Below are 13,353 nucleotides of genomic sequence, written 5' to 3'. Positions count from 1 at the left end.
TATTTCACATTTGCTTCACTGTGATTCTTTCATACAAGCAACACAAAGCATATTTCCGCTAATTCAGGATATTAAAATAATATCCAAAAGAAAATCTACTATCTCTTAAACAGGGAGTTTCCCCAACATATCTCTTATCACAGTTAGTGAAGATAGAAAACTAATGAGTGGGTGTTTACCTTGTCTGGTGTTTTTATTGTATCAATATATTTAAGCAGTGGGGGAGCAGAGAATAAAGTGTTTAGAGAGAAAGAGGAGTTGGCAGTTGAGACTGGTCTGTTTTCCTTCCTGCTGCTATGGCACTCTGATGTCATTTTAAAGCTCACCCTGCCTTGATAGAGTGTGTGCTCTACTAACACACAAACACACACACTTAGAGCAACAAACACTCTCTATAGCTACAGTATTACAGCAGGATTAGGGGATTTAAAAGGTCTGGGCTATATTTGAAAGAAATTGGATACAAAACTTGAGAGAATTAAGATTTTATTGCCTGTATCCATCTCTTTAATTAACCTTTTTTTTGTCTGTTTTTGTTTTATTGGTAAGTGAAGAGATTTTTTTTCTGTGTTTGGGGTAAGTTGAAAAAGAGGGTTGTATATATTTTTGTAATGCTCTTTCATTTGTAAATGTCAACCCTTTGACAAATCAATAAACATATACTAAAAAAAAAAAAAAACAAGAGATAATTACTAGTTTGCGGAAAGATGTCTGGAAATCCCCAAATCATAAAAAAGGTTCCAACAGCAGCCTGTCACATGTGTGATCAAGTGTAATGTTCTCTCTCTCTCTGATAGTGCCCGCCATGCCGCAGTTTGACCCGGGTCTTGGTGGAGACGTATCGAGCCGTCAAGGAAATGGGTCAGAAGTTCGAGATCGTGTTTGTCAGCGCCGACAGGTAAGATTAAGTGTGCAAGAAATGCACACATCTGCCTCTGTCCACCAAGGACATAGGAAAATCAGTGTATTCTATTCAGCTGTTAATTTAGAGCACATATTCACTGTTCTCATTTGGAGCTTTCCAACCCCTCTAGGTCGGAGGAGTCTTTTAAACAATACTTCAGCGAGATGCCGTGGTTGGCGGTGCCGTATCCCGATGAGGCTCGGCGATCACGACTCAACAGACTCTTTGGGATACAAGGTATTTCACACAGCCACCCTCCGTCTTATACGTGTCTGGTATTTTTAGCTTAGTTATGTCACACATTGGACACGCTGGCATAATGGCTGACAGCTCTCAGTGCTGGGCAGAGACACATTAACACACACAGATTGCCCTGCAGTAGCCGAGGAATGTGGGCCGCTTTATCGAGTTTACAGTCTTATTTGCTATGGAAGTGCTGCACCTCTCCCCTCCGAGCCTAGCTTTCTCTTACCAGGTCCCTCCTCTGTGCGTGTGTGCAGAGGGCTGTGGATGAAGTTTGCAAAGGAGAGCTGGCTGTCGGCCTCTCCTGTTAAGAATGTGAGGAATGCACAAAGGACGAGTCAATGCTGCACCCCTCCCCTCCTCTCCCTCCTCTCCTCTCCCCTCATGCACTAAAACCCATGCAGGCCCATGACAGCCTTAAAACCTCTGTTGACTTCAGTCCGCATGCACAGACAGGAACAAACTGATTCTGATAAGGCTGTTAAAAAAAGGCATGAAGATTGTAACAAGGATGGTAGAGTTGAAGGAAAGTGAAAGTAACCACAGTAATTTTTTTTAAGAAGTCCCCAAAACATCAACACAACAAAGAAAAAAATCTCCATGGGAGAAAGAGCAGTCGGCTTTGGGAGGGCGATAATTACTGGAAATTACCTTAACTACCTCTCGCACTCTTTGCTTGCCCATTTCCTGCCCTCCTCTCCCTGTCTTCCCTCCCCTTCAAATCTTCACCTCCTCTTTTTCTCCCCCTTCGCCAGGTATTCCCACGCTGATCCTGCTGGACGCTGAGGGTCACGTGATCACGCGACAGGGCCGCGTGGAGGTGCTGAATGACCCCGAGTGCCGGCTCTTCCCCTGGCACCCTCGGCCCGTGCTGGAGCTCAGCGAGGCCAACGCGGCGCAGCTCCACGAGGGGCCCTGCCTGGTGCTGTTTGTGGGTGAGTCAGCCGCTCAGTATGAGGCTATCTATGACCCTGCCTGAATGAAGTGGCATTTAAGTTAAGAATACTGAATGTCAAACCATGTGGCACATTCTTGCAGTATTGGAAGGTCCAACTAAGGTCTGCTGGAAGTGCTCTAGTATTTCTCTAACCATTTGTATGCTTATAAAGAAGGTACAAAGATGAAGCAAAATGCAGGAGGTTTGTGAATAGGGTAGAAAAATGACCCTTGTCCGTGAATATAGGACAGTTTGCTAATGGTTTTTATGAGGACAATAGGACACTAAAGAAATGCTGACTTTCACAAAAACCTGAGACCACCCTGGAGTCTCTTGAGGTCCAACTGGATTACTAAACAATACAGTGACCATCTGTGCACCTCCTTTTATGTCCTCGCTCATCTGTCCACCAGTCATCTCTCCGACCTTGCTTCCAATTTCGCTCATCTGTGCATTTTTTCATGCTTTAAACAGTTATCTCTCTCTCTCTCTCTCTCTCTCTCTCTCTCTCTCTCTCTCTCTCTCTCTCTCTCTCTCTCTCTCTCTCTCTCTCTCTCTCTCTCTCTCTCTCTCTCTCTCTCTCTCTCTCTCTCTCTCTCTCTCTCTCTCTCTCTCTCTCTCTCTCTCTCTCTCTCTCTCTCTCTCTCTCTCTCTCTCTCTCTCTCTCTCTCTCTCTCTCTCTCTCTGTGTGCAGATGCTGAGGAGGAAGGTGAGTTGGAGCCGGCCAAGGAACTGATTCAGCCAATAGCGGAGAAGCTTATGGCCAAGTACAAAGCCAAGGAGGAGGAGATACCGCTGCTGTTCTTTGTGGCTGGAGAGGTGAGATAATCCGCTCCAGGCTATACTCAAGGCAGAGTATAGAATGACATTTTGCGCAAACTTGCATATCTGAAGCTCGTTCAGTTGTGATATGACATTTGCTTTAGTTATTATCACACATTGTCATTAGCCTGAATGATACTGGATTTCTGCATCAGGAACAATCTGTAACAATAATTTCTGATCAGTATACAATTACTTTTTTTTTTAAATAGGTTTTTAAATTTGTGTCCTTTCAAATGCACCGTTTTAATTATATCAAGTGATCCATTTTGAATCTACAAATATTCATTATTGCTACTTTTAATTAAGTTATTAAAGGACGATTAGTAGTTGACAAAAAAAGTAAGTATGTTACCGAAAAACTTGCAATTACTTTAACATATCAGTCTACGTGTATTTAACTGAAACAATATATTTGCATTAAGTGTACTATCGGCCCACATGTACGCCCTGGTTTGGTTTGTATCACCGCCAACACCTCTGCCCCTTGTTTGAATGACTGCAGTAGCGGCCCCACTTTGAGCCTCTTGAACCTGCAAGAGGGACACTCACTCGTACCCATGACCCACAATTCAACTGGGCGACCCTTATCATGATGAGTAGGGTAGGCCCCAGAGCGTGCCAGGCCAGCAGACTTTATCAACCTCCCCTCCGTCTACATCAGAATAATCCCTCCTCATCCTCCCACGCCTTCCCCTGTGTGGGAGACGGGCCGTGGAGTTTTCATAACTCTTGTTATCTGGTGTTGTTCTGTCTCGACCTTTCCAGAGCTGGCGGAGTTAGCGGCGGCGGCCAAACGTAATTACCAGATTAGCTACCTCTCCCCAGTTTCCCCTCCTGCTCTCTTACTGCCCTCCAGCTCCCCTCACTCACAGTTCTCCCTGGAAGGACTAGGCTCTGCTGGGCTTCTCATGTCACACACTCCAAAGGCTGTATCAGGTTTCAGTCGTGGGGCTCGCACATGTGCAAACTGCCTGACCCTGTGTGTGTGCGTGTGTGCGTGTGTGTGTGCGTGCGTGTGTGTGTGTGTGTGCGTGCGTGTGTGTGTGTGTGTGTGCGTGCGCCGCTCCACCCCGATGTCAGCCTTGAAATGTCACCGACACACGGGCACAGAACCCGGGAACGTTGATCAGAAACACAAGAGCTTGACATGATAGTGTTTTGTGTTCATTGTGTGTGCGCCAATATTTATTGGAACCTAACACAAAGACACATTGTTGCGCTGGAGCTTGTAGTGATTTAGAAGCTTCCTGTGCTTTAGCTGCAGTCTAAAAAGTTTGCTTTGTTCCCTGGTGGCGTGCATGCTAAGGCTGATATATATGTTTTGTTATCCAAGCAGCGCAGGTACAATTTCCTGGCTGTCGCACAAAACCGGCTATGAAATCCCCAGGTTTCATTTCCAGATCAGGGTTCACGATCAGATACCCGCTTCCCGTTTCAAGGCGTTCAAAGATGGAAGCTTCCGGGCTAAGGGCTCAGACTGTGTTCCTCGGCCCTGGGTTTACACTGGTAGTCGCACGCTCCATGCCAAGGCCAGCTGCTGGGGTTTCTGTGTCCATGAGACAGCAGTATGTTGGCAGTCTCTCAGGGGGAGGCTGAGCAGAATGACACAGGATCTTGTTACCCCTGACTGAGAAAACCATACGCCACCACACAGAGCAGTAAACTGATTTACTAAAACGCAGAATGAAAGATCTTTTTGTTCTTTTTCGTCTGCGAGAGTCTTTTGCATGCACAATGAACTCTAGTGGTTTTCATCCAGTAACATAAAGGAATTTAACAGATTTTTGTGGCGAGCAGCAGTGGCTGTTGCCTGAGCTTCTGCTCTTCAAAGCTTTGTTTGCTAATAATTGATTTTTGCGTGTAGTTCTCAACAGATTTAATATTTTAGCCACGCTGGCGCTGTGGTTCTTTAAGGATGGTAAAATGATCAAAACCTTTTTGCTCCAGACTGAAATATCTCAACAGACATGTGATGGATGCCATGACATTTTGCAAAGGCACTCATGTCCCCAGAGGATGACACTGTCTTTGGTCGCCCCTTGAGTTTTCCTCTAGCGCCATCCTGAGGTTTACATTTGTGCTTGTGAGTGAACTGTCTGAATGGTCATCAAACTATTTAGCATTACATTTGATACAGACATTCATGTCCCCCTCATAATGAATTTTAACAACTCTTATCTAGTAAGGTGTTTTCTAGCACCATCATCAGGTCAACATTTTCCAACCTTCAGGACCAAATACCTGCAAAACAAAAGTGTTTTCTGCTGATGTTAGCATGCCAACACAGGGAAACATTATGCCTGCTGAACTTTAACATTTTAGCTTTGTCATTGTAATTATGTTAGCATGCTCATGTTAGCATTTTACATAAAGAATTGATTGGACTCTAAGCTGGTCTCATTAGTAAATCTTTATTTTAAAAAAACATTGATGTAGATGTTTACAGTCAGAAATGCAAACATGATGAGCAATTGCTTTCGGGAATATCCAGAATTTCACAACGATGACTGTTCCTCAAGACATCAAAGCTGGCCGGAGAGATGCAAGGCAGCCTCGGCCCAGAGGCCGGGGGTGGAGGAGGGGGGTTTGTTATCATTATCAGTTCAGGGCCTTATCAAGATGGTCGCCGTCTGTGAAATGCCACAGTGCATCAATAATCCCAATAAGCCTGACACGGCCCAGCAGTTTCCACACGGTAAACACACACGCTGAGCCTTATCACAGCTGTGAGCGTGGGGCTGTAGCGGAGGAGAGGCCCTTTTGTCCTTTTTGTTCTGAGCTGAGCCATTGCAGATTGCGGGGGGAGGGAGGGGGGGGCTGTGTGGAATGGCTGCACCTCACTAGAAGCAGTGTACACAAACAAGAGCAGCCCAAACAAAAAGAAGATGCATGGCTTCCTATGGTGGAGATTACATCTTCTCATATCAGAATGGAGGACGGCTGGAAAAGGCCAGGGTGACAGATTGTGAAGTATTTCTCTCTTTGCGGTTTCTTTTACACCGAGCGCCCCCAGATGATCTATAATCTACGCTCAGTGTGGCTGCAAAGAGAGCGTGCAAAGACCCAACGCTTTGTTTGGAGAAACCCAGAAAGTATTTCACTCTTAACAACATTGTCCCCCAGTGACGGCTCCCATCTGTCAGTATTAAGTGGTCAACGTATTGTGATTTGTGGTGTAATAAAAAACGGAGTTCCATTCAAGGGGAAGTTTTAGCTGCTGCCTACAACAGAATACCACACTGCATCTCATCTGTTCCATCTGTTAGCAGTTTTTGGAAAAGTAGTAGAGGTCACAGCATTCGTCTTGGCATACTTATATCCTTTTTAGGTAGCGGGCTCCGGCTCAAAGCTACTCAGTGAGAAGCCTGAGCGATGATTGTGCGGTTTGATCCATTTTAGAAAAGAGAAGCTGTGGATTTTTTTCTGATAACACAGGGGAGACACTACAAAGGGGGCCCATACTGCTGCAGCGTGAGTTGTAACAGGAAATCCAACCAAAGTCCCTTTATCTTGGACTTTGTTTTGACAAAACTCTCACTGGCACATAAATCAGTAACAGTATTAACACCAGAGCCCTCTATGTAGAAGTCCACCTCTTTGTTGCAGTGCCACCCTCTGGCCCTTTTTTGTTAGTTCTGCATTTTCAACCTAATCCTTTCCATATGAAGCAGCGTTTTTAATCTTTGCAAGTCTCCCTCTGAGCAGTAAAGTAAAGCTGAGGGGAAACCAGGTCATGCTGTCATGAGGGAAAGAAGAATTTGTCCATGATAGAAGCCATGCACATCCAATAGGTGCAATTTTTACAAACTCTTAACATGTAAAAAGTAGTCTATTCGACTTAGATATGACTAGAATAATGGCTCTCTGTCGAGGCAGGAGTGCCCGTTTTCCAGAAGCACTCCCAGCTGAATACCGAAAAGGGTGTGATTTCTTATTCAGCCTCAATAATTAATGGGCCTTTTCAAGCCGGTTTGAAAGGTGCTGCCTGCCTGCACTGCCAGCCAGGTATTCATGTGTGCACAACCTGTTGTAATCCTGACTTGGTAAAGGGTGAAAGGTGACATGGAGCCTCGGGGCAGAACTCCAGTGAAGCCCTTTCAAAATCACTGCAGAGGTATAAAACTGTAATCCCCGCCAAACCCAGCAGCCATCTGTTGTTACATATTCCTTCACAACTCTGCAATGCTTCTCTCTCTCACCCCCCTGCCAAAATGTGCCATTCAAATGTTCTGTGATGAGATGAGACTTGTGTGTGAAATCTTGCAGGGGGGGTGGGGGGATCTTTCCTGTCTTTCCTCACAGCAGGATGCATGACTAAGCCCTAGCTCTAGAGTTTTTTAAGAAGCGTGCATTAATTAAGACTGTGCCAGACAGTAGTGGTATTGTAGGGAGTGATCTTAACACAGAATAGTTTAATCAATATGTACTGTCCTAGTTCCATTTGCCAAAAGCAAGTCTGAACCGATGAGCAGCCATGGAGAAGTGTGTAATCTAGAGTGGCTTTTCTCCTGGAACGGATCCAGTGTTTGACTTGCATGTTGACTCAAATACAAATACTTCACTGGAAGAAAGAAGTCGCAGGAGCACTTCTGTTTTCCTCAAAACCACACCGGTGCTCATGGAAGGGAATAATGTTGATGGAGGACATTTTAATTCAGGGTATAGTGACACGAAGAAAGCAATTATAGGAATGATAATTACTTTGTTTGTCTGGTTCTGTTACTACACCCTGAAAAAGGCTGAGGCCGACACGCATTGATGTATTTTTTATTTATCTTGTCCAATAAATGAAAAGCCTTTTATATTTTTGAAACCAAACTTGAGTGCCTGGATCTGGATTATTTATGCTATTTCTTGCTCCTAACTCTTCCTCTCCTCTGTCAAGAAATACTTTGCTGTCGTGTGTTTATTCAGGTGACATTTGCAGGTATTTCCGGTGACATTGCTGCACTTGTGATGTTCAGTAGTTAGTCCATGCTGAGTAGATGAAGGTCTAAGACCGATGTTGACAGCTTTGTTTTCACTTGTAACTCCTTTAAACAAAGCTATGCCTACTTGGTAAACGCTCTTGGGTGGTTCTGCAAAACAGGTTTTATTTGAGTAATCTCAAAAAGAGGCCTTAAGAGGTCAAAATGTCTATTCATTTAAAAGAAACCAAAGTCTGAGTACTTTTTATTACACACACCTCATCAACTTGTGTGTAAGAAAATTATATTAATTATTTTATGTTTGGTGTTTTCCTATATTTTTTTTGTCATCTTGGGTCCCCATGACTATTATTGGAAACTCGATTAGGGAAACTTATAACAATATGTTTTATTTTAAGCAGTCAAACTATTTTAAAATGTCTTTGATCTTCTCATAACATCTTGTATATTTGAATGTCCTTTTTTTTCTTTTGAGACAAGACGTGTGAATAAGTAATGTTAAAAAGAGGTACTGATTTTGGAGAATGTTCCACTGTCACTTATCACACTTTTATTTTCCCCTTTCATGGCAGGATGACATGAGTGACTCCCTGAGGGACTACACTAACCTCCCTGAAGCCGCGCCCCTGCTCACTATCCTGGACATGTCTGCCCGGGCCAAGTATGTTCGCGACGTGGAAGAGATCACGCCGGCCGTGGTGGATCAATTTGTCGGCGACTTCCTGGGTGAAAAGCTCAAACCAGAGCCCATCTAAAAGAGGAAGTCCAAGATCAAAACTGGACAAATTATATGGGACTCACTCCATCATCGAACCCTGACCTGTTGCTACACCCTCCTCCCAGCTTCCCACTCTCTCTCTCTCTCTCCCAACTCCCCCCTGACTCAGATGTCAGACTGTTAGAGAGATGTCCCCACTTTTTACTGACATTTTAACATTTTTTTTTAGACATGTTCCTCTTTTTTCATGGAGTCCTTTTTTCTCCTGTGGTGCCTTGCATTGATGATAGTCCCTACAGTAATATATATGGAGATTCTGTTGGTTCTTTTTTTTTTTGCCTCAAGAAAAAGTGTTCGTATTTTTATGTTTGTTTGTTTTTTTCACTCAATAGCTTTTCTGAACTCTTTAGAGAAAACCAGAGAATTACCCAATGGACCTACTTATTCAGCTGATTCTATGCTTCTTTTTTTGTCTGCAAGATGCTTTGTTACTTTTGGTTTTTGAATGATGTTGAGTAAGAATAAAATGCATTTTTACATGTGTTAGTCACACGTAGAGAAAATGTGCTTAAAACCTCAGTTGGATGTAGCCGTAAGCCTTTATGGCCCGTATTTAAAGGAAAGAACAGTATGACAGGTGCACATACACTAAAGATCACATTAAACTTGCTTGTAACAGACCAATGACTGAAGTTTTCAAAAACCCCGCTGTGTCTTGTGTGTGTGTGTGTGTGTGTGTGTGTTATGTGAGTGAAAGTCATCTCTTGCCAGTTGTTAATGGTGGTTCTCATCTCAAAAGTCATTACGAGGATTTTCTGTGAAGGTCCCCTGATGAAAACGGCCGGGTTATTTCTGAAGGCATAAAAATGGCATTTTGGAAAGTGTTGAATGTATAAATCCCTGTATTCTGTAACTTCAGTCATGACTTCTCACACCCATTAAAACATTCACTGGCAAGCAAAAGGTATTCTTGTTCCTATTTTCTTTTCTTTTTAAAGTTCTATCACTAAAGTTAGCTCTTCTTGAATATGTATAATACATGTTGCAATTACTTGCCAGTTCTGTTGTATTTTAATGAGACTTGATGCAAATGTAGCCTTTATTATAGGAGACCTTATGCAGATTGAATCAGTTTTGTTCATGTGCAAACTCCAGGTGGGATGGAAAGTGCGTTGAATTCTGCATATTTGCATAGACAATGTGGCTGCAGATGGAGAGCAGAGGATGGACATCGGGCTGTCAGAGTGAGTCTTGTACTTTCTGAAATGAATGTGCATCTATTTAAGGCTCTTTTGGACTGTATAAAAAAGTATTAGGAGGGAGGGTTATGTATTTTACTAAATGTTTTCATGGAGAGCAGGGGAGGGTCATCTCATTTTTCCTTACTCAAGATCTATATCGTATTTTAGCCTTCCCTTCGGTGATTCCTAGTATAATATAGAAAAAATAAAGAGCTGAAAGAAAGCATTTGTGACAGGTGTAAAGATGGCGCTTTTTGGCCATAATCAAAAAGTCATCCTGTCTCTGTATTAAAGATATGTTTCTTGTATTATCCCGTTGGCTACTAAGAATTCTGGATTCTGGTTGGCCGAAAGGTCAGTACAGTATGACTGGACAACTGTGGCAATCTGACAATCTATGGTATGACTGAATAATGCTTTTGGTTTTGGGCAGATGCTTGGCTGAAACAAGGAACTACAAGACGCTATCTTGGGCTCTGGATAATTCTAATGATCAGTTTTCACTATGGTGTGACATTTTATATAGAAAACAATTAATCAAAAGACGTTGCAGATTGATAATGATAATTATTTTATGCAAAACACACACTGTACATACAGACAATAATTATAAATCCATGATGGAAAATGTTGCGTTACAGTATAATTTTTAGCAGAACTGGATGTAGAATAGAAATGTAATCGCACTACTGACAAAGATAAATGTACACCAGAAGTCACACACTCACACTGATATTTAGAGCTAACATCATGAAAACTGCTCCACTTTGGATTTCCATTTCCTTCCAGATGTCTGCATTAGCTTTAACAGTTGCTTCCTGCCTTCAAACAGAAGGATACTGGCGGCCATGGCTGAATTCAAGCTGTCCACGTCTGGAACGACAGGAATGAATAGCCTGTGACCGGCAGTCTTCTCAGCCAAATGGACTGACTCCAGACTCAGGCCCTGTGTCTCTCCACCAATCACAAGAGCCGTGGGACTCTTAGCCCAGGCGTCATGGTAAACCTTTGAGTCCACTATAGGGAGTGACAGTCCCTCTTCTTCACGGTCCGAGTCAGAGTCAGATTCGTATTCCTCGTAGCGGACGTTTTTACGATTAGGCCTGTTGCTGACCCAGCCGTAGTCTCCTGGTTTGGAGGGCGTGTGAGACGCCTTTACTTGAGTGTCCTCTGTTTCTAGAAACCTGTCGGCCACATGGACAGTCACGGGATGAGGGAGGTGCTTTTCGATGTCATCCCAGTCCAAGCTGGGATAGATGGGAAGGCGGAAATGGGCGCCCATTGCTGCTCGCAGAACTTTAGGCTCCCAAGCGTCAACACAACCTGTCGGTGGTTAAGAAATAAAATCAAATAAAATACAGACACATTTGAAAAACCACAAGCAAAGAAGAAGCAGAAGCCATTTTTTTTTTAATTGTTTACATGTTTAGAAAGGTACAGTGTGTAATAAAGGTGTATTTTGGCACCATCTAGTGGCAAAAGTTCTATAAAAATAAAAGTATTTTCAAGTGGCAATACACTAATAAAAATTATGGACATAGGTATGAATACTATATTCTCTTTCTACCAAGTCTGATCTGAAAAACACAGTCACATTACACACTACAACTTTATATAATAATAACATAAGCAAACCTTTGGTGAGCAGGACATCATGGCAGCCAGCAGCAGCAGCACATCGCAACATAGTCCCGAGGTTGCCAGGGTCTCGGATGTTGTCACATATCAGGGACAAAGGCACTGAATGCCCTCTGTTTGAGAAGTTCATCCGTGAAGGGTCCGGGCGAGAAAATATGGCTGCAGAGGAAAATGGCGAGGTTAGTAACAACTCAAAGATTACCTGTGATTCATACTGCAGATACAAATAATAATAATAATAATTGTGACCCTCACCGATCACGCCTTGAGGGGCTACAACGTCAGACCAGATCTTGATTTCCTCAAACTTGACTTTGACTAGCGTGGCCCTCTTCAGCTTGTCTAAGGGCAACTCCCTGAGCTTATCCACTCGACTGAAGAACACCATCTGGGGGTTGGCGCCAGCATCCAGGGCATCGCAGATCAAACGCCTGCCCTCAAGGAGGATTTTACCCTGGTGCTCCCGAAACGTCCTGGAGCGAGCAACACTCACCAATCTCCTAAAAGGATAGACCAGGGTTGATAGAGAAGCAGAGGTGGATTACAGGCTTGTACAATCTTGGATATTGTGAATTATGGGATGGGACAATTAGGTCAACAACAAAAAGTTGCCCAAAATTATTTCTATTTAACGATATTCAGATCACTAACTTAGGTGAAAGTAGAATGACCACAATAGAATCATTCGAGTCATGCATTTAAAAACATTGCTTAAGGAAAATTATACAAGTCATTTCTCCTAAATGTAGAATACTGAAAGTGTAATTAATCAACAAAAGTACTGTTAGTGCAGGGGTATGGCATCAACATCTTTTCAGGACTAATAGCAAACATTATATATTTCTTCTGGTTCTTCTCTGTCTGTCTGTCTGTCTGTGTGAAGGATGTGTTCAGTGTTGAGAGTAAGTTAGAAAAACGGAAGGGATATATTTTTTCAAACCCTTTGAAAAACAGTAAAACATATAAGTGTATGGTGGCTTTTGTTGCTTTTTTATTCTCTTTGCCACCTGCTCTGAGACAGACAGAGATGATAAAATCTAAAGCTCTTAATCAATAATTAGATCATTGTATTTCCTTTGAATGTCAGTGTTGTTGTGACCTCCATCATGACAGTCACCAACCTTCAAGCACCAACACTTACGCCAGTCTCTTGTCTCCGGGGAACGCCCTCTCAAAGCGCAGTCCATCAATGTAATCTTTTGCATCAGTAACGTGAGGGAGCTTCGGTGTTGTCTGCTGCACATGGGTCCTCTCCTCTTTCTTTATATGTCCATGCTCCTTGACAAAGTCCTTTTCCTCTTGGCGTCTCGTGGCTGCAACTTTCGTCTCCTTCTCCTTCTTGACGTTTTGCAGTCTGTGGTTTTGTTCCGTTGGCGTCGTCTTGAGGACTTTATCAGTCTCTCCTTCTGGAAACAGCACTCTGACAGGGGTCCTCCTCAGTCCGCGGACATACCGTTTTGTTTCCACAATAACACCGCTTCCCCGGCCTAGAAGAGCATTTCTCTCTATGGAAACGAGACATATCACGCTTCTCATGTACGCTGCCATTTTCGCCCCGTTTCTTCTTCTCTTGTATATGTTAATGTACCAACACAAACTTACTTAGATCATTACCGCCACCAGCTGTAGGGCAGACAACACTGCATTCAAGCGTCTACAAATAGTCCACTGTATTGTGTACGTTAATATTTCACTACCTCTCAAAATGTGTCAAATTAATGGAATTTTTCAATATTCTCTCTTTTTTCTATTATATATTTTGTATTATTTACGCGTATTATAGATTATAATAGGTCCACATATCCTCGCCAGATCCTCGCGAGAGAAAGCGGGTGATACCATTAACCTGAATGTCTTGGGGGTGGCCTCCGTACTTGTTACGTTTTTATTTCACGTAAACTCGTTGTGTTTGTCCACAC

At 43.1% G+C, this 13,353-nt stretch overlaps 2 protein-coding genes across 2 annotated transcripts in view; one reads left to right on the top strand and one right to left on the bottom strand.

Annotated features, from left to right (window-relative positions):
* Nucleotides 1–9,502, top strand: part of nxn (nucleoredoxin) — a 54,361-nt gene extending 44,859 nt beyond the window's left edge. Inside the window, exons 4-8 of the mRNA XM_080025190.1 lie at nt 798–898; nt 1,035–1,141; nt 1,903–2,082; nt 2,779–2,903; nt 8,410–9,502. Coding sequence (XP_079881316.1) covers nt 798–898; nt 1,035–1,141; nt 1,903–2,082; nt 2,779–2,903; nt 8,410–8,592 — 696 coding nt within the window. The 3' untranslated portion in view covers nt 8,593–9,502. The remainder of the gene's footprint in view (nt 1–797; nt 899–1,034; nt 1,142–1,902; nt 2,083–2,778; nt 2,904–8,409) is intronic.
* A 918-nt stretch (nt 9,503–10,420) lies between these two features.
* Nucleotides 10,421–12,997, bottom strand: mrm3a (mitochondrial rRNA methyltransferase 3a). The gene is made up of 4 exons (XM_080053959.1): nt 12,576–12,997; nt 11,690–11,934; nt 11,432–11,593; nt 10,421–11,119 (listed from the first exon to the last, which is right to left on the bottom strand). Exons 1-4 carry the CDS (start codon nt 12,980–12,982, stop codon nt 10,545–10,547), a joined length of 1,389 nt encoding a protein of 462 aa, XP_079910085.1. The 5' UTR covers nt 12,983–12,997; the 3' UTR covers nt 10,421–10,544.
* Between the last annotated feature and the right edge of the window lie 356 nt (nt 12,998–13,353).

Source organism: Ammodytes marinus (genome assembly GCF_949987685.1).
Source record: "Ammodytes marinus genome assembly, chromosome: 3".
Classification (NCBI taxonomy): domain Eukaryota; kingdom Metazoa; phylum Chordata; class Actinopteri; order Uranoscopiformes; family Ammodytidae; genus Ammodytes; species Ammodytes marinus.
This window is presented reverse-complemented; position numbering and strand designations above follow the sequence as displayed.

Bases quoted from the DNA above. Each gene is read 5' to 3' on its own strand.
- mrm3a (XM_080053959.1), bottom strand. From the start codon at position 12,982: ATGGCAGCGTACATGAGAAGCGTGATATGTCTCGTTTCCATAGAGAGA. The intron at 11,594-11,689 runs GTGAGGGTCACA...TTTCCTCTGCAG, and splicing joins AGCCCCTCAAGGCGTGATCG to CCATATTTTCTCGCCCGGAC. The intron at 11,120-11,431 runs GTTTGCTTATGT...AACCACCGACAG, and splicing joins TGATGTCCTGCTCACCAAAG to GTTGTGTTGACGCTTGGGAG.